Source organism: Arachis ipaensis, chromosome B8 (assembly GCF_059453495.1).
Source record: "Arachis ipaensis isolate K30076 ecotype BB chromosome B8, ASM5945349v1, whole genome shotgun sequence".
In the NCBI taxonomy this organism is placed as follows: Eukaryota; Viridiplantae; Streptophyta; class Magnoliopsida; order Fabales; family Fabaceae; genus Arachis; species Arachis ipaensis.
Genome location: NC_142443.1, coordinates 132,489,001 through 132,509,912, shown reverse-complemented (window position 1 = coordinate 132,509,912; position 20,912 = coordinate 132,489,001). Strand labels below are relative to the sequence as shown.

Here is a 20,912-nt window from a genome sequence, read left to right as displayed (position 1 = left end):
CATTCCTGCCCTATAATCTATGAAAACACTTAACACACATATCAAGATATCGAATGGTAATAATAGAGGATTAAAATTAGCTAAATTAAGACCAAAGAAACATGTTTTCAATCATAGCACAAAATCAGGAAGGAAAAATGTAAACTCATGCAAATCATATGAATAAGTGAGTAAAGAATTGATAAAAACCACTCAAATTAGCACAATATAAACCATAAAATATTGGTTTATAACGTATGCACACAAGCAAAAAATTGGGGGTGTTCAGACGCACAAGACATGCGAGCGCTGCTGGAAGAGAGGGTCAAAAGACGTGTGCATGCGCACAGAGCTGTGTGCACGCACAGAACACTCTTTTTTATTTTTTTAAATAAGGAAAAATGACCATGTGTGCATACGCACAGAATGAAAATATGGTGGGGTGCGCGTGCATAGAGGGTGCGACCACTGCGAACAGAGTGGGTTACAACGGGTGTGCGTACGCACACAGCTGTGCGCCTGCATAGATGAGAAAAAACAGGAGAAGTGTGCGTACGCACAAGGCTGTGCGCACGCACAGAACTCTATTTCTGCAACATTTTTAAAGCCTCTAAGGCACCAACCATGATATCAATCAAAGGTTTTTAATCCCAAAACATATCATTCTTCAAAAACACATGATCAAACATAAAATACAACTAATTTAAACCTAGAATGAAATCAAACTATGCTAATCAAAGAGACAAAATTCAATAAACAAATGCTAAAAGAAAGAAAGGTTGAAAAGATATTACTATGGTGGGGTGTCTCCCAGCTAGCACTTTGGTTTTAAGTCCTCAAGTTGGACTTTTGGTTGGAGCTCACATCAAGGAGGCTTGTGCTTCCATCCATCCTTGAGTTACCAACCATATTTGCTCTTCAAAAATCCTCTGGGATCCCAAACGAAGTACATTAAGTTCTCAAGCAACCTCAAGCAAGAAATTGGGATCCAAAATTATTGGTTGCAAAGATGTATTCCCGGATCCCACACTTTGGTTTTTCTATCATCCTCTTGTTGACTTTCACTTGTACCATGGGATAAACAACCTCTCCAAGCACCTTTGAAGCACCCACTTGAATCTTGAAATCCTCCCAAGTGGACCTTGCACCATTTATACCTTGAATTCCTTGGGTAACGTAACCAACACTCATTCCTTCACCATTTAACACTCCAAGAAGCACCTTAAGTTGGTGGTCCGTTTCCAAGAGAGCATATTGATATAGGCCTATGAAACTTATGGAGGAAATTGTTACCCATTCAATTTGCCCTTGGATTGGAGTCACTCTTGTAAACTTTTGCATGTATGCCTCCACTTCTTGGATAATTACCTCCTTCTCACCACTCTTTTCTAGCTCTTTCCTTTCTCTTTCAAACTCAAGAGTGTAAGCTCCTCAAGATCATTGAGGGGGTTGACCAAGGTAGACAACAAATCATTGATGATGCAATCTACTTCTTGATCAAACTCCCTCAATTCTCCATTTAACTCTTCCGGTTCACTAGTTCTACCTTCCTCCTCTTGTGATTCAAGCCTTAGCTCCTCCTCCTTTTCTTGAGACTCCCTGTTCTTTTCCTCTCTACACTCCTTACTTGATCCTCCACCTTCTTCAAGGGGGATGTCTTGAGTGATTGAGTGTAGTGAGGCTAAACGGTTCACCGCTTCGCTATGGTAGCAATGAACTCCCCTTGCTTTTTTCGGGACCCTTCTTGCTCTTGGAAGAATTCTTGAAGGTCTTGTTGTTCTTGGGGCAAGGGTTGGAGAACTTCACAATTTGATGGAAGAGAAGGTTCAAAGGTTGGGAGAAAGGTTGTATAGTAGGAAGGTGTATTATGTGGGTGAGGGTATTGAGGTGGTGTATAAGGGTGTGGTGGTTCATATGGTTGATGGTAAGGTGTATAAGTATCTTGATTCCATGGAGGTGGAGGGTGTGGTACTTGAAGGTTTGGTGGTTGGAGGTCATATAGGGGGTATCTTTCATATCTTTGGGGTTGATATTCATAAAACTAAAACATAGAAAATTGCAAAGACAAGTAAAAGCTATAACCAAACTATTCACAATATCAACAATAAACATCCAAACAAGCATAAAGAAGGCATAAAACATTAAATTCATCTATCAAAATTCCAAGATACCAAAATTATATATATAAACAAAGTAACTTAAACCATAAGAAAATAAAGGCAAAAGTAATGTAATTAAAGAAAAGATCAAGAGTACTTACAATAAAAGAAGCAAAAATCCAAAAGCAAAGCTTGCTATAAAATGCTACAATAGAGATGGAAATGAAATCCTAGGAGAGAAATTTCTACTCTACTCCTACTCCTACTCCTATGGAAGCTTCCTAATTCTAATTCTACCTAATGAAAACCTAATGTGTTGATATGTGTTGATATCCCCTTCATATAGCACTTCAATTCGGCATCTAGCCTTCCAAAATTGGGCCAAAAGCCCTCAGAAATTGCGTAGCACGTGTTTCATTAATGAAACCACGTGCAGGGTCCTGTGCGTATGCACACTTTGCTGAATTTTCTCCTGTGCGTACACACAGAGGGTTGTGCGCACGCACACATACAAATTTCTTCTTGTGCGTACGCACGAGTACTTGTGCGCACGCACACTTGTCTGTGTGTACTTTTCCTTGTTTACTTCATGTGTTCTCCCTTGTACATGCTTTCTTCCACTTTTGCCTAGCCAATCTTGCCAAAATGACCTGAAATCACTCACAAAACATATCACGGCATCGAATGGCATGAAAGTGGAATCAAAATCACTTAATTTAAGCACAAAAATGCATGTTTTCACTTTTAATATCAATTTAGGGACAAAACACAAAAGTATGCTATTTTAGTGCTTAAGTGTGAGTTTCTGTGATGAAATCCATCCAAATCAAGCTAAAATATATCGAAAAATATGGACTCATCAAGGTGGCCTACCTAAATGAGGAAAGTTACTGGAAAGACAAGTCAAGAATAAAGTGGTTAAAACTTGGGGACCGTAACACCAAGTTCTTCCATCAATTTGCTCGAGTCAAATGCTGTAGCAATAAGATTTGGAGTTTGGTTGGTGAAAATAGGGTCGTAGCAAACATAAACGAGGGTATTTTGAGGGTAGCTGAGGAATATTTCAAAAGTATTTTCTCAGCCTCTTCCACTCTTGATCAAAGCCAAGACTTTGAAGAGTTCGAATCGAAGGTCACCCCTAGTATAAATCGAAAACTTCTAAGGCCTATTTCTATGGAGGAGGTTAAACGAGCAGAATTTAGTGTGTATCCACAGAACGCCCCGGGGATGATGGATTTACATCTAAATTTTTTCACGCATTCTGGAGCATCGTGGGTGGAGATATTTTTTCGGCTGTGAAGAGTTTTTTCACAGGAGGCAGACTGCTCAGGAGATCTAATCATACCCAGATCTGTCTTATTCCTATGGTTCCTTGTGCCAAAGACATGTCCCAGGTAAGACCCATCAGCCTCTCTATAGTAATCTACAAGATTATTTCGAAAATCCTTGTTCATAGACTGCAAAATATTATGAATCTCTTAGTTAGCCCGAACCAGAGTGCCTTCTTGAAAGGTAGACTGATCTCGGACAATGTTCTTGTTGCGCGCGAGGTTATGCACTACTTAAAAATGAAGAGATCTGGGAAGATAGCTGAGATGGCCATTAAACTTGATATGAGTAAAGGGTATGATCGCGTGGAATGGCCTTTTCTTTGGTTTATGATGGAAAGTCTAGGGTTTGATGCAAGATGGATTAGGTGGATCCAAGAGGTTGTTACAACTGTTTCTTACTCTGTTGTTGTGGAAGGTCAATCATTTGGCTATTTCAGGCTAAGTAGAGGTATCCGGCAAGGTGAACCTCTCTTCTCATATCTTTTTCTTTTTTGTGCGGAAGGTCTCTCCTTCCTGCTACACAAGGCAGAGCAAAACAGGAGTTTACAAGGGATTCAACTCACTAGAAGGTGCCCGACTGTTAACCACCTCCTCTTTGCAGACGATTCTATCCTCTTTTGTAAAGCTTCTCCCAACAGTTTGTGATCGTATCCTAGACCTACTAGGTGATTATGAGTAGTTCAATGGACAAACAGTCAACCTAAATAAGTCGGCTATCTTCTTCAGCAAAAACACTCCCCAGGATATCAAAATTTTACTGGCTGAGAACCTAAATATCCAACATATTGGGGCCCAAGATAAGTATCTAGTTCTGCCTTCTACGATTCAGAGATCAAAAAAGGCTGCATTTGGTGCTATTAAAGATAAAGTTCGGAAAAGAGTTGAAGGTTGGAAACGTAAACTACTCTCAGTTGGAGGGAGACATGTCCTCATTAAAGCGGTGGGAGAAGCTGTCCCTATCTACACCCTATCATGCTTCAAACTTCATGATTCCTTACTCCAGAAAATTCACGGTATTTTAGCTCGATTATGGTGGAGCCAGAAGGGAGAGGAACGGAAAATCAGTTGGGTCAGCTGGGATATGATGACAAGGCCGAAAGTGGAAGGAGGACTGGGATTTAAGAATTTGAAGGCACGAAACCTGGCACTTCTAGGCAAACAATGTTGGAGAATAGCAACACAACTTACTTCGCTTTTGGTTAGAATTCTCAAAGGCAAGTACTTTCGCTATACAGAAATTTTGAGAGCAGAGGTAGGGAACTTACCTTCCTAAGGCTGGAGGAGCATTCTGGAAGGGCAAAAAGTCACTGAGAAAGGCTTAATTTGGCAAATAGGTCCTAGCTCCGAGGTGAACATCTTCTTTGATCCATGGGTTCTGCCTCTGCAGCAATTTACTCCTCCAATCAGACTAAACCCCTTTGCCATGAACCAACTAGTCTCATGAGTCAGTCACCTGATGAATGAAAATAATGAATGGATTCAACAGCTCATTGCCTCAATATTTCCACCAGCCATCACTCAGCAAATCTTAGCAACAAAAATTGGTGAACAGAGGGATAAAATTACCTAGTTGTACCACAAATTAGGCAGATATGAAGTCTCTTCTGGGTATAGAATAGCCTTTTCCTTCAACCATGAACCGTCTGAGCTTCATCCACACCTTCAGTAAAGACAAGGAATTTGGAGAGATCTCTGGAAGATTAAAGCGCCACCACAAGTCCTCTTCTTCTTCTGGCGTGCTCTGCATGAAAGACTTCCGACTATGGGGCTGCTTCACCGAAGAATGCCCTCGAGACCGGCTACCTGCTCGCGGTGCCACGTAGCCACAGAAACAATTATACATTATCTATTTACTTATGAGAAAGCTAAAGAAGATGAGGAACTGTTCTTCCAGTGCTGGGCAGCAAAGAAGCAACATTTAATTCTTAATCCAACTGAAGAGCGAAGCCTACTGTCATTGGGGTTTTTTGCTGGAGCATTTGGCGATTTCGCAACGAGCACATCTTCGAGTAGATCTCCAAGACTCCCCAAGAAGTGGATGGCTTAGCAAGAAGGATGATTCACATGGCTTCAGTGGCTGTCAATGAACCCCAAGTCTAATTAGGCATTTTTTTTTTCTTTTTCTCTCTCTCTATTGCAACTATTGAAGATAATGCTCTATGTGTTTGTGCTTTGGAGAGTGTGCTGCCTCTCTCTTTCTATTTTCCTTTAGTTACAATTGGACATTTGTATTCTTTTTCTTTGAAAGGAATAAAGCATCTCTTTTTTTTTGGAAAAAAAAACTAAGTCTAATATTTCAACTGAGAGTTTACTTCTCCTCACATTTTTTCTTTGTAACCTAATTTTATATTATTTTCAGAATACAACACAAACACAACATTTATAAGGTGAAACCATGCAAATATATTTATATTTATTTTTAAACAAATAATTATTGATTGGTTTTATGTAAGTTGTAAATCAAGACATTGTAACATTTGATTGTTTAACTAGAATTATTTTGAGATTTTTCTATCAATACTTAATTTGTTATTTTTTTAAATTTAAAATAACAAATCATATTACTTCTTTATTCATGTGTAAAATTATTTTTATTTTAGGTTTTTTACATATTCAAATTACAACTTTATTATTATGTTTATACTTCAGCATATGTTTGAGGATAATAATCTATTTCTTCTTGGTGACGTAACATATTTATGAATAAATAACTTCAATTTTAAAAAGTGATTTTTGATTACTTACTTGTATTTTATCTCTTTAATTTTTATTTAATTATTTTTAATATTATTTTTTATTTATTCGAGGATTCTCTTCAAAAACTATCAATTTAGTATTCAAATTATGTTCTAATTTTGTCTTTATATATTTTTTTAATTCTATCATATCCAAGAGAAATAACCAATAAATATCTACCTTTTTTCTTCTTCATTCTTTTTACTATTTCAACTCTTAGAATTTACAATTATTTTTTATTCTTTTTTTATTCTTTTTTTACAATTAGATGATCTCTGCTAGGGATATATTATTGAAAAGTAAGTATAATGGATTGTTTTACAAATGTAATCTTACTTTATGTATTAGAGATTTAGAGCATCAATTAAAGGCTGAATTTCTGAATGATTGGTCTGGCCTTGTATTTTAAATGTTTTCAAGTGGTTAGTTGGCTCTATAATTTTAAATTGGTTTCATTATTGTATCAATGCTATGTAATTAGACATGATAAATGTATATCAATATATGCTATTTTCTTGTATTTTTGTGCTCATAATAGTTATATTTTTGTTGTAGGGATTGGATCAGGAGAGTGAGATTCCATCACCAAAAGAGTTAGGAAGTAGGTCTTCTGGAGCAAGCAATAAGGAAGCATGACCTTACTTGATATGTTAAAACGTATATTAAGAATTATATGTTAAGACGTATTATTGAAAAATGTTACTTTGATACTTTGTTTTTAGATTATGACATTTCAATTATGACTTGGATTATGACTTTTGGATCATGTATGAATTAAAAATCATCTAATGATGTTTGATTTATGATTATGCCTTTTGGTTATTATGAGATTTTTAAGTGAGTTTCGAAAATATCACTTTAAATTGGTAGTTTCAATCTTATTTTAAAAAGCATAAAATTGTCATCATAATTAGGTACAAATGGCGGTTAGAAACCCCCATTTTAAATGAAAACGATGCCATTATACGCTGGTAGAAACGGCGGTTAAAAACTGTCATTTTAAACACAAAAGATGCCATTATAACTTGGTAAAAACGGTGGTTAGAAACTGCCATTTTAAACACAAAAGATGTCATTATAACCTGGTAAAAATGGCGGTTATAATGGTAAAAACGGCGGTTAAAAACCGCCATTTTAAACAGAAATGATGCCACAACATCCTGAAAAAAAAAGACGGTTATACCCGCCATTTTAAACAAGTCAGAAACCGCCATTTTATACGAAAATAATGGCGGTTACAAACCGCCATTTTAACCCTCAGAGAACCGCCGTATTATCCTCAGTAATTGTGGCGGTTTTCTGAAAACTGCCGTAATAACCAGAATGGCGCCCAGAATAACGGCGTTTCTTGGGGGCGCCATTTTCGGTAATAATGGCGGTTCTAACCGCCGTAATTTTCCAAAATAACCGCCGTTTTAACCCTGTTTTTTGTAGTGACTATCCTAATGTTTATACTTATCTTCACATAATATTTTGTGTACATATTAATTCACTAAGATTTTTGAATTTTTTTTAGTTAATTTTAGAGTGTTATTTACTTGTAAGTGTAACTAAAATTAATAATTTAATATAAATTGATAAAATTTTTACTTTATTAATTAAAATTATGATGTGATCGTTATTATTTCTCCATTCAACTAATAATAATAATAATACAAAAGGTTTTTATTTTTTTGAAATTTTAAAAAATATGAATGCAATGATCTTTGAATTACATTGTTTAGGATTTAAAGATAATTTTTTAAATGCATATTGATTTGAACTAAAAATAATATTGCATAACTAATAGAAAATATGTTGATCATATACATGCTAATTTAAATAGTCAAAATAAAATAAAATAAGTAACAAAAAAAGATATAAAGTTTGACCTTTTATTTTGTGGTACAAAAATAATATATAATAATATAATAAACCGTAATGCTTTGATATAAAAAAATGAAACTTTTAAGATAAAATAAAAAGATGTGATATTTTATGCATTAGATAATTTAAAAAATACTTATTATAGAATAAGTTAAAAATATTTTGACCTAAAAAATCTATTTAATAAAATTAAGAGAGCCAAAGAGAGAGAGAGGGTGTTAAAATTTTTTAACTAATAAAAAAAATCACCACCATCAACCTATTAAATTTGAGTAATATCAAGTGAGAATTAAGAAATAAACCCAAATGATAAATTCAAAAGTTTTCTATCTTTCTTTATATAGTATTTTACTTTAAGTAATTATTTTTTTATGAATAGTATTTAAATGACAAATAAAATAGTAAAAAGATTCGCATTAAGTTATAAAAACTAATGTCATCCTTATAGTACGATCGCATTATTTCAAAACATACAAAATGAAATAATAAAGTATAGTTTAATTAATGTGCACAATAAAGCAAACATGAAATTTATATAATGGCAGTCAAGTATACTAGTAATGACAATCATCTGTTTTAAGGTATTTTATTAAATTGTAACTTAAATTTATAATTATTAGTTAAAAACTTACAATAATATACTATTTTTATTATATTAGTTAAAATTAATATATTTTGATATTAGTTTTTAGGATTACTAACATTAAATTTTGATAATTTGAACAAAATTTTTTAATGCTTTATATCTTAAATTTTTTGTTAATAGAACAATAAAATTACTTAATAAGCACGCCAATAAAAAAAACTATTATTTTTATAAATTTATATATTCAAAAGAGATAAAAATAAATTCTTTTAATAACACTTTAATAACTCATAAAAGTTAACATAATATATTGTTATAGATCAAAGTGATAGATCAGATTGAAAATTGTGATAATAGTACTTGGTGATAATTAATTACAATCGGGTGAAAAAAAGGTGGGAGGAGAAAAAAAAAGAGAAAAGAGAACAAGGCAATATAACAGTTACGCTGAGACAATGACAGATATGTGTATAAAGAATAATAGTAAAAGAAATAATAGTGTGTGATACAATGAAGGAATATAATAAATGTTTAATTATTCTGTTGGTCCCTATAGTTTTGCGAAATTTTCAGTTAGGTCCCTATACTTTTTTTCCTTTTAATTGAGTCTCTGCACCAATTTTTTTTTCAATTAGGTCATTCTTGGTAGTAATTGGCTTAATTGTATAAGAACCCAACTAAAAAAAATTGGTACATGGACTCAAATAAAAGAAAAAAAAATGTAGGGACTCAATTGAAAAAAAATAGTGCAGGGACCCAATTAAAAGAAAAAAAAAAGTATAGTGACCTAATTGAAAATTTTACAAAACTATAGGGACCAACAGAGTAATTGAACCTATAATAAAAGTATAAATTAATAATTTAAAAAAGTAATAAAATTAAAGATAATTTAATAAATTGAATATAAGATTTAGAATTATTCATGAAAATAAAGAATGCTTTAAATATAATGTTTTATCTTTACTTCGTAATTCGAATGACATCATCTCTCCATTCTCATCTAGAGATTTTGGATTCAAATTTAAATCTTAAATGTTGAAAAAATAAATAAATAAACTTATATAATGTTTATAAATAATTATTTTATAAATGTTTATCATTATTTTGTTACACGTAATAATGATATAATAAATTTTTTTAATATTTTATTTGGTTTAAATTTATAAATTTTATATGTTATAAAATTTAAATAACTTAAAATTTTTTATATTTATTTTTAAATAGTATTTATTTTAAATTATTTTATTAAATTTATAATTTTAAAAATAAAAATAAAAAAAATTAATCTCTTAAAAATAATAAAAAAACGGTTGAAGAGAAACGACTTTGTACAACATGCACCGACACAAATGAAAATGTAGCGCCAATTAGAAGAGCATGCCACTGGCCGTTGATTAGCTCCAGTTTAACACGGACCACAGAACTTTATAGTGATACGTTCTTGAGAATTTTGATCTAGACTGACTTATATTTATAGCAGATACCTTCTTCTCTGGAGCTTTGCCTGATAATCAACAGGTTCTAATTAAGTTTATGTATATGAATGTTATCTGCAGATACCTTCTTCTCTGGAGCTTTGGCGGTCATTGCTATTCATATTATAATCTAAGAAAAAGTCTAGAGGGCCAGCAACTTTATTAAATTCTGGCCAGCATGTAACCAGCAAAGAAGAGTGAGTCATTGGATAAAATCTCATACTAATCTCACACCATTAAAAACCTCATTGATGGCTATTTGATGGCTATAAATCCCAAAAGTTACTGGCCCCTAGCATTCTTCATAATCTAAATTACAAAAGATAATAATAATAATAATCAAATATCCTCAAAATTATATTTCAAAATCCGGTTATAATCAAGCGCATTCAAAACTATAATCAAACTTCACAAATTAAAATCATTCACAAAGTTTGATAAATAAAATTATGCATGTTTTAAGCTAATCATGACCATAGATTCTTACTTGGTATAATCCAAAATTAACTACAAATGTCTCAATTCATCTATAAGGGAATCAGATGCAATTCAAAGTGACATCTCTTCATCTTTACACATAAAAGAAAGCTACAGAATCCAAGTGGATGTGCCTTTTGAAAACATGAACTTTAAAAACTAAATCTTCCATGTTAATCAGTTCAAAGACACAAACGTCTTCGGCTTGCAATCCATTCTCATGCACAAACAAGAACCAACCACCTGAGCCATTGTCTTTTCCCAACCTTAAGCGCCACATCCTTCTTCTTGTCCTCAATGTAACCTTTTTTAAAGTTTGTACATGCACTTGGTATATATTATGTGAGGTAGTTTGGCTTTATGAACAACGTGAAGAAAGGGTTATATGAGATGAATTTCTGGGCTACTTTTTAAATTTTAAGTTCCTTTGGTCAATTCAAAAATGATGTTCTTCATCAAATAGAGCTCTCATCTCTCCAAGTTTAAAAATTATATTATAATCAAACACCTACCAAATCACACCTCAAAATTCAGTTATAATCAAACACGAATCCAAAAACATGAAAATTGTCACAAGGTCTTCACCCAGTGGTGGCTCTCACTACCCCTGCTACTGTCACCAGAAAATCTGTTTCAAGAACTCGTAGGACGGTCTGATTCTCAACGGCGCCATGTGTAGGATCAGCGCTAAGTTCAAGCCACGGTGGCCGTTAGAGTATTTTTCTCCATAACAGCGGCAATTATTCCTACGTGTGGCTCGACCTGGCCCGGAGGTTTCCTTCAAAGTGGAGTGGAGGTGAGGCGGTGGCGGATATGCAAGGAGCTTGAGCGAAGGTACGAAGAGGTGTTGTTTCCTTATGGCAGTGTAGCGCGTATATGACATAGATTGATTTTTTTAATTTTTATATTTGTATACGTAGAAAAATATAGTAGCTGATTTTAGCATGTACCTAACATAATCCATAAATAGTACCATATTTGTCAAAATTTTCCCATTTACTTGAACAATATACAGTTCCAAATAATCTGAGCCAAAAACAAACGAAAAAAAAGCTGCCATACCCAATCCAAATGCTTGGATTTGATGGCAAGTTACATAGTTTACTATTCAATCTAAAATCCTCCTCCTGCAAAATAGGACAGACCTCTTTTAAGTATTAGAACCCATTTCAAGAAAAAGCAAAAGTCACCAGATGCAGGACTTAATATAATTCAAATAAATAGATGATCCTCTTAATCTCGGGGCAAGGCTATGGTGGGAAAAAAGAGAATTTGTTGATCCTCTGGCACTGGTCATATGTGGCAACTTCATGATCCCCGTGCACACTCGAGAGTCAAGAGTATAAAAGATGGGCAACACTAGTCAAAGATAGATGATCTGAATAGGAAAAACAATCTGTAATTTTACATTCTGAACTTTGGTTGTTAGTGTTACAACTTACAAGACTTACAAGACTTACAATCAAAACTGTTTCTTTTTCTTTTCCAAGTAAAAATGGTGTCTCTGAAAGTTCAACACTGCCCAGATTAAGTGTCTTAGCCCTATTTCTGGCCAAAGTGCAGCTGGTGAATACAAAGGACAGGTACTAGTCTGCCAAAGAAGAAAATTGCTAAGACGAACCTCTCCAGAAGTTCGGATTAAGATGTCAGGGTCAGGTGCCACTGCCATGTACATGTTCTTCTCGACATCGGTCAGTTTAATAGCTGGAAGCTCGCCCTGATCATGCTTGCCCTCTTCTGCTATTTCAACCATCCCATTGCATGATGAAATTTCAGTTTCTCCGGATCTATCAGTGGATCCATCGGCATTTTGTCTTGCATAGTCTTCACAAGAATCTTGAGCATTCACTCGGATACCATTTCTTTTCGGGGACCTGTCAAGTTGTCCAATTGTGCCATTGGACACTGTTGCACCGCTTGATTTATGAACTTCATTCCATAATTCCTTGAATGATTCTTCAACAGCATGCACAATCTCATCACTTGAAGTATAGGCTACACAAACTAACAATACTCTCTGTTTGTTGTGGGCAGTGACATTCATTGCCTTTTCCATTGAAATCCTCACAGGCTCAGCCAATAACTGCAAGTTTCCAATGAAATGTAGTTTAACACCGTATTCATTGATAATGCTTTCATCTTGAAGCAACTCCTCAATCTTTTCTTGCATCAATTCCATCAAGGATTGCACCTCTTTGGGCTTTCTTTTGAAGTTATCAATGCTGAATGCATAGACAGTTGCATACTTCACTCCTAATTCATAACAATACCTAAGCATGGAAACGAGAGATGAAAATCCAGCCTTATGGCCAATCCCTTCAGCCAAGTTACTCTTCTTTGCAAACCTTCGATTCCCATCCATGATAAAAGCAATATGATTTGGCACAGGACCCATAGATAATATGCCAAATATGCATCTCCTAAGACAGCTGCATAAACCTCCAAGCAGGTTGCTTGTAATACCTCCAGTATCTTTGGGCATGGATGTGTTCAGCAATGCAACTCAAAAGTGTCTAAGATAAACCTGCCAGAAGGAAACTTTGTTATAAGTTAGCATTAGAAAGAGTTAAAGCACCAGAAGCACATTATCAAGATACAAGCTCAACAGCTAAAGCAATAACAATGTCAAACATAAATGCAATACACAACCAGTAATTAACAGTTTATGATTGCTTGTTTAGTCTAAAACTTGAATCATGTGCAAGCTAATAGGTTAATTAGGAACTTTACTGTTACATTTGATGAGAATATTTTCTGTCAATAATGATGGTTTCTATTCAGGATTACAAGTTTTTATAGAGGATTTAAGCATCATTCCTATATCAGCCAAAAGAGTTACCAGCTACCTGTTTCTCCTAGTTAGTAGGAAAGATGTTAGAAAAATCTTAAAAGGCTTATCAGTTTGACATTTCCTCTAGGGGACATGGACAGATTGATTTTTTAATTCCGAATGTTAATTGCCAAGCATAATATATTAGAGTGTTCAAAAGACACCCCAGACAATTTTAACAAAATACTTAACACTTTAATCTTTAAATTTAAAATTAGCAATTTTAACTTAATAATTAGCATTTTAACATAAAAACTAACATTTTTTAATTCAAAATTTATACTCAACTAAAAAAAATCAACATGTTCAACTCAAATTAGCATCCAAACACACTGAACTTATTACATCTATAACTTGAGATATCCACACACACAGGCATACACCCCCAAAAGGGGGGCAAATAGTAATGCATCATGAATTTTGTGAAGATGTTCTCTACCTGGTACAATTATGCATATTTTGCTTAGTAAAGTCCTTCAAGTACGAGATTAAATCATTATCCTACCTTATATGCAAGCATAGATACCACAGAATTAGAGAAACCAAATTTGATCATAACTTGGAACACAGATTGAATAATATTCTGATTTGAGAAACACTCACAACCCAAATTTGGGGTTGGGGGATGAGGTGAAAATCAGGCATAGATACCACAGAATTAGAGATTTTCGTAAAAGTTATAAAATTTACCCTAAACAAATGAAATGTTCCTTCTCTTCAAACCATAGATACCACAAATTTACTACTATTATTCTGCCATAAACCTAAAGAAATATTTGGTCACTTTTGTTCTGCAGTAATGGTTCTTTCATTCTTATACCCAAAATATAGTCTTCCCTCTCAAGCTTTCTGATCCTTCTTCTACATCTTTACCGACACCAATCAACTAATTTAAAAATTAAATACGAAAGAAAGAAAAAATGCTCACCAGATTGACCACAATAGGTAGATCAGGGTTCCAGAGGAGAAGCAAAGGCACACGGCCAGAGGGAAAGGAGAAGAACCGGATGGCCACCCCTGTGACAGCGACGGCAAAGGGAATAAAGAAGCAGGAGAAGAGGTGAGGCCGTGAAGGTGGGTGGCGGCAGCGCAAGGAGGAGGGAAGTGAGACTGACTCCGAGAGATTCAGAAATTGGGGAACGCTACGACGTCAAAATAAAATACATATACGGTCCCCTACGTACCAACAGTATATTTGGCGTCTCTTATTTATAACTGTATTTTATAGAAATATCTTTGTAGATGTATCTAATAAAAATATTATTTTTATAGCTATGTTTAATAGAAATGTCTTTATACATATATTTTTTAAATGTGTCTCTTTATATATGTATTTAAAATATAATAATTAATTATTGTTGACAATAAATTAGCACATAATTTATTGGTATCCTATGCCTTTTCATACATATAACATCTCAGTGCCACACTTTTCAACTTCTTTTTATTTTAACCACATCAAATTTATTGAGTTTTTTAATTTTGATATGGAGTCGGGGAAAGAGTTTCGCAATGTTATGGGATTTGGGGTGTTTTACCGAGATGTGACGGTGTTGTCGAAGAAATCGGTGGCAGCAATGGGAGAACGAAAATCGGTGGGTTCGATTTTAGGGCGCGGAAGGTGCACAAATCGGTGGCACCGATTGGAGACTCCCTTGCCACGCGTCGTGCATGCACCTGGTTTTTGGGTGGCCCGTGACTCTCTATCCGTTTCACCCCCTCCAACACTATCTCTTTCACTCTCACTTTCTTATCCCTTTCTGCTTACTCTCAACTCCACCATTTCACCATTGTTGGACCACAATAATCTTGGTGAAAATTTTGAATAAAAATGCCAAGAAAACAAAAAATTAAGGAAGTAAATCAACTAGAGTATCATATTGTTAATTATCTTGGACATCCAAATTATGTAAGTTTTTATTTTTTAATAATCTGATTTAATGATAATAATAGTGATCATTTTAGATTTTATTACTAATATATATTATAATGGCACTAAGTAGAGATTGAGCATGTATGTATGTATGATTTTATTATTAGGTGGTTAGAAATAGAAATTAAAATAGGAATAAACCTTGTATGTATGTATGTATGAATGATATGGTTAGTTAGTAAATTATACCGGTGAGGGTGAACTGGATTTTTTTTTATGCATATTAATTAAAATAAAATAAAAAAATGAATAACACATGTAAAGAATGAATGAATGAAAAAAAAAAAAAAATGAGATCTGTACATATTAGATTGGAATAGGTGGATATTAATATATTGTTGTTGTTATTATCAATATTAGTAATTGAGTTTAATTAATTATTATGATTAATAATAAAAATTTAATTAATTATTTTATTTATGATCATTAACAATTGAATTTTAATTCAGTAAAATTTAAACAATAAATTAGTAATAACTAAACTTAAATTTTATGTTGTGTTAAATAATAATAATAATAATAATAATAATAATAATAATAATAAAAAAATTAGTATGTATGCTGTTTGAATAATAATAATAATAAAAATTAGTATGCTGTTCTATAATAATAATAATAATAATAATAATAATAATAATAATAATAATAATAATAATAATAATAATAATAATAATAATAATAGAGGCTGATTTACTGTGTAAGGTTAATTAATTTTTGTTATAAGGTAATGAATATGATTGAATGATTTTTGTATAACAGATTTAATGTGTATGTTTGAAATGCAATTATGCTAGGAATTAGTTATAATGGACATGTTAAGGATAATTGTGTTTTTGATAATATAGTTATATTATACTTGTTCTTATAACGGAAATGTGATATTGTAGGTTTCAAGGATGTTGATATGTGATCATTTAAACCCGCCGGATCTATACAACCAAATTGTTGAGTCACAATTACGCGAGACTGGATTTTATTATGTATTTCAAATTGGAGTTATTAAAGGTCAGTCAGCAATGATTAATGCTCTGATTGAGAGATGGCGGCCCGAGACTCACACTTTTCATTTTTCGGTTGGTGAGTGTGCCGTGACCTTGGAGGATGTGGCACTAATTCTCGGTCTGCCGACAAATGGTCTTCCAGTTACAGGTCCGACCATGAGTAGCTTTGAGGCATTGGAAGCCGAGTGCTTGCACCAATTTGAAATTGCACCGAGGAATACGGACTGTAGAGGGAGCTTTATAAAATTAAAGTGGTTTAGGGGTTTGAAAGATCGTATAGTGTTGAATGATGATGTGCACATGCAGATGTATGTAAAGTGTCACATAATGTTGTTATTTGGGACAATTCTGTTTGCAGATAAGTCGGGTGCAGTGGTGCACTGAAAATTTTTACCTTTGCTCTACAACTTCGGTGGGATCATACAGTTTAGTTGGGGTTCGGCATGCCTGGCACACTTGTATAGATCATTGTGTAGGGCAACTCGTGTCGACTGCAAGGAGATGGACGGTCCACTGACACTGTTGGTCACTTGGGCTTGGATCCGGCTACCATTTCTAGCGCCGATTCCCGGCAATCCCTGAGTGTTTCCAATTGCAAACAGGTAATCTTGATTAAAGTATGCATTGAAAGAATTGATAGAAATTGTATTTTGTTTAGGGTAAGATAAGTTAACTAATGGATTGTCCGACGACAGGTGGCATAACTGGGACCGTCAAAACTATGCCTACCGATATAAAACGCTTGCGCACTACAGGAGGTTGTTGGATGATCTACAAGAAGGACAGGTATTTTGTAAAATACAAGTACCTTATGTAACTTTTTAAGTGAATTAATTGTTGTGTAATCATCTGACTGGTTCGATGTGTCCAGTTTGTTTGACAGGCTTATGGAATTGGAGACATCGACCCAGACGTGATTCCTTTAGCCATCCATCATAATTCGGTTATCTGGAGTGCCACAATGCCACTTATATCTTTTGAATGCATCGAGTGGCATGCAACTGATAGAGTCAGGAGGCAATTTGGATTGACACAGGGTGTTCCTAATCAAGAGCAGGATCTAAGTGCATCACACGGCGAAGTTCTAACTGGGCCTAAGAATTAAGATTGGGCCAATACCCACTCTCTTTGGGTGATGCAGTGGACCAATCGGTATAGTCACACTCTCTCTGATGACTTGGAGCATTTACATTATCCATTGGAAATTTACATGCATTGGTACCGAGAAGTATTTGGTGACCACTTGCAATTGTCGAACCTTGTATTTGAAGAGAATCCAGAAGGTCCTCCACCACCACCACCACCACTGGCACCGAAACCGGAACCGGCACCGGTACCTCCACCACCACCGCCACCGGAACCGCCACAACAGGGGGTTGAGTATTTTGTACCATATGTTCATGATACGCATCCGTCTGATTATTACTCAGCGTCAGTCCCGGCACATCAACAGTATTGGGGTGGGCCACATATATCAGGAACCAAATCATCCCCCTGGTAAGTAGGCATTGTTTCAAAGTGAACCACTGCTGATGGCTCTTTGTGGCACATGGCCTCAAACCATATGGGCAAAGCTTCATGCGATGCTTCCCAACTTCCGAAAATTGATTCGACCGCCTGCTGCTTTGCTAACCAAGCCTTGCGATAACTGATGGTGTAGTTAAACTTTGACTGGACATCAGCAATTACTGATTTCACCTTTATAGACGGGTCAACCTCTACCAACGGCTTTATTGCTTCTGCAACTGTCTTGGAATCCAACTTCGAATGGTCTTGAGAAATAGTAGACCTGGTACAAGTGTGACTTCCATTGTACCTCCTTATCTCCCAACAATACTTCTTCTGCATTTTGGTTACCCTGATCAACCAGTCACAACCATTCCCATATTCTGTACATTTGGCATAGAATATCGTCGGTTCCGACTCATATACCCGATAGTCCACACCTCTCCGGATGGTATAATCTTTCATTGCCTTGATTACTGCCTCCCTTGAACTGAATTCCATCCCCACTGTGAACTCACCATCCGCCACAACAGGAGGCGCTGCATATATAAAAAGTAATAAATGCTTCATTATGTACTCAGTAAGAAGTCTTTTATTACAACTCAATTAATAAACACACTTTACTATGTAAGATCGTTATAGTCTTATTTTTCGCTATTCCATCTACGTAAAGAACAACTAAATATCATTCACAACAAAGAACTATTAATTAATAAAAAAATCAAACGCTATGGTCACAAATGCCTAGTCACATATCACATACATTACTCATCCGACTTATTGATCTGCTACTTCAGAGTTTCACATAGCTACCTAGGTTTACGCACCTGCATTCATATATTGCGAAAACTCCGGTGCGTGCATAGCCTCCAAATCCAACGACCACATGAAAGAAGGCTCCTGAAACGGATGCGGGTTTGCTAGTGCATTTGCAACTTCCGCCACATCTGCGTTCATGTCGCAGCCAGCTTCATCTTCGTCTTCACCTGGACCGACGATCTCATAGTTACTTTCAAATTCATCTTCGCTTTCACTATTATAATCTTCCAATTCAATGTTACGGTCCGCTTCAGATTGCTCAAACTCAATATATAACTCGATGCACGACATTCGGTGGCGATTTTCCATGTACATTGAAAACATTTCATGCATACTCGCTTCGTCCGTCACGTACTTGGTCTGAAATTGAACAAACCCACCAAACACAGGTAAAGGATACCTGTACAAAATACACGATACTCTCCTACATCTTTGATAATCTATCTTCTCACAAATCACACCTTTCAATTTCTCAAATGACAATGTGAACGAAATAACAACATCTAATGGATTTTCACACACAAATTGAACTCCCTCATATGTTTGCAATAAGATCTGTCTGTAATAATAAAACTTTAATACAACTCTATCATCCATAACACTACACGTACTTGACTATTCTCAACCTCACAGAAATTTCTTTTACAAAAATGAAGGAGTCACAGAGAAGAGAAGAGAAGAGGATGAACATTAGCTGAGACCGACGAAGAAGAAATGGGGCTTCTGTGAGCTCTTTCCAATTATCGTATGCACTAACGGGCAAATCGGACGGACCGACCACTGCACCCCCAAATCGGTGGGTCCGATTGGTGCACCCCGGATTAAAATAAAATTTTCTGCCTCCAATAATCGGTCCCACCGATTACTGCACTCTTCAGCTAACGTCTTTTTCCACCCATAAATCGGTGGCACCGATTTCATGGTCCTTAACGTCTCCCTCACACAAATCGGTGGGACCGATTTGTGTTACTTCCTCTCTGCTTGAAATCGGTGGGTCCGATTTCTTCCCCCCAAAATTTCAAAAAGCAACGCCGTCATAACAGTGTAAATCACCCGTAATGATCATATCCCAGCATAACTTACACCCACAAATCATATCCAAAAAATCAGCCCAAATTTATTCCGCTAACTATGGTGTACACTCGCGTATGTTTTTTTTGTTAAATTCATAGTCAGAACTCTTATGTGATAATTTAATCAAATTTATTAAATTATCTTATCATTCTTATATAAATTGCATACAAATTTTTATCATTAATTATTTTTTTTTCAAAATAAAAATTCAAATATTTATTTTAGAATAATAACAGATAAAAAATTTAAAATTAAAAAGATAATTAAATGGATAAATTAAATTTTTTAATTATTTTTTAAGATAAATCATGTCTTATATATAGAGACTAGTGTTATATATTTACAAAAATACTAAGGAATTGATTAGTTTGCACGTTTTCATTTTATTTTCGATAGAAATAAAAATAAAATATAAAAATATAATTGATTGAATATTTTAAAAATATTTTTAACGAAAACATTTTTAAAAAGGAGTAGAAAATTAAAAATAATATTTTTTTATTTTCAATTTTTTTAATTAAAAACGATAAAAATATTTTCAATAAAAAATACGATATTTTCAGTTAAGAATCTCTTAATTTACCGTGCTAATCTTTCACCACTACTCTTATATTTTATCTACCAAAATTTATATACTCACTTACTTATTATGAAAATTACAAAGCCAGCCTCTTCAATTGTGTAGTTTTCTTCGTCAACTCTTTCCTTTTCTTCTGTCTATCAAAAGATAAAAGATCTCTTTTAAACTTTCTTTTGTTATTTAGTTAAAAATTTTTGTTATATTTTTTTAAATTAAATTTTAATATGATGTCAAATTTAATTTTCATCTTTTCTTTGTTGCTAATGGTCTTCTATTAATTACTACTAGCTCTCTTTTATTCAAAGATAAAAGAGGTTTATAAAACTTTGTTTGACTTACTTAAAAATTTTAGTATTTTTATAAATTAAATTAAAATATTAAATAATATAAAATTTAGTTCTATTATTTTTTTGTTACATTCAGGTATTTTTTATTTTAAACTTCTCTCTATTTTCAATGACTTTTAAATTTTTTTGGTATTTTTCTAAAATTTTTGTGCTGGTATATTTTTCAACTCATGAGAATATAATAATTTTTTATTAGTATATTATTTTTTCTGTTAGTATATATTTTGGTGTTTCTTATTCAATTCAAAAAAAGAATACGAGTAAAATTGTCAA

General features: G+C 34.1%; 3 protein-coding genes across 4 annotated transcripts; 1 reads left to right on the top strand and 2 right to left on the bottom strand.

Annotated features, from left to right (window-relative positions):
* Positions 1-11,912: 11,912 nt before the first annotated feature.
* On the bottom strand, positions 11,913-14,545 carry LOC107614017 (dehydrodolichyl diphosphate synthase CPT3). 2 transcript variants are annotated; one of them, XM_016316228.3, is made up of 2 exons: positions 14,308-14,545; positions 11,913-13,087 (listed from the first exon to the last, which is right to left on the bottom strand). In XM_016316228.3, exon 2 carries the CDS (start codon positions 13,029-13,031, stop codon positions 12,012-12,014), a length of 1,020 nt encoding a protein of 339 aa, XP_016171714.1. In that variant the 5' UTR covers positions 13,032-13,087; positions 14,308-14,545; the 3' UTR covers positions 11,913-12,011. The 2 variants fall into 2 exon arrangements, with proteins under 2 accessions (XP_016171714.1, XP_016171713.1); XM_016316227.3 differs by having other exon boundaries at positions 11,913-13,073.
* A 321-nt stretch (positions 14,546-14,866) lies between these two features.
* Positions 14,867-17,418, top strand: LOC148549895 (serine/threonine-protein phosphatase 7 long form homolog). The gene is made up of 4 exons (XM_088495836.1): positions 14,867-14,974; positions 16,200-16,621; positions 17,009-17,099; positions 17,197-17,418. Exons 1-4 carry the CDS (start codon positions 14,867-14,869, stop codon positions 17,416-17,418), a joined length of 843 nt encoding a protein of 280 aa, XP_088351962.1.
* A 341-nt stretch (positions 17,419-17,759) lies between these two features.
* Positions 17,760-18,713, bottom strand: LOC148549894 (uncharacterized). Its single transcript, XM_088495835.1, has 2 exons — positions 18,647-18,713; positions 17,760-18,358 (listed from the first exon to the last, which is right to left on the bottom strand). Exons 1-2 carry the CDS (start codon positions 18,705-18,707, stop codon positions 17,760-17,762), a joined length of 660 nt encoding a protein of 219 aa, XP_088351961.1. The 5' UTR covers positions 18,708-18,713.
* Positions 18,714-20,912: the final 2,199 nt, after the last annotated feature.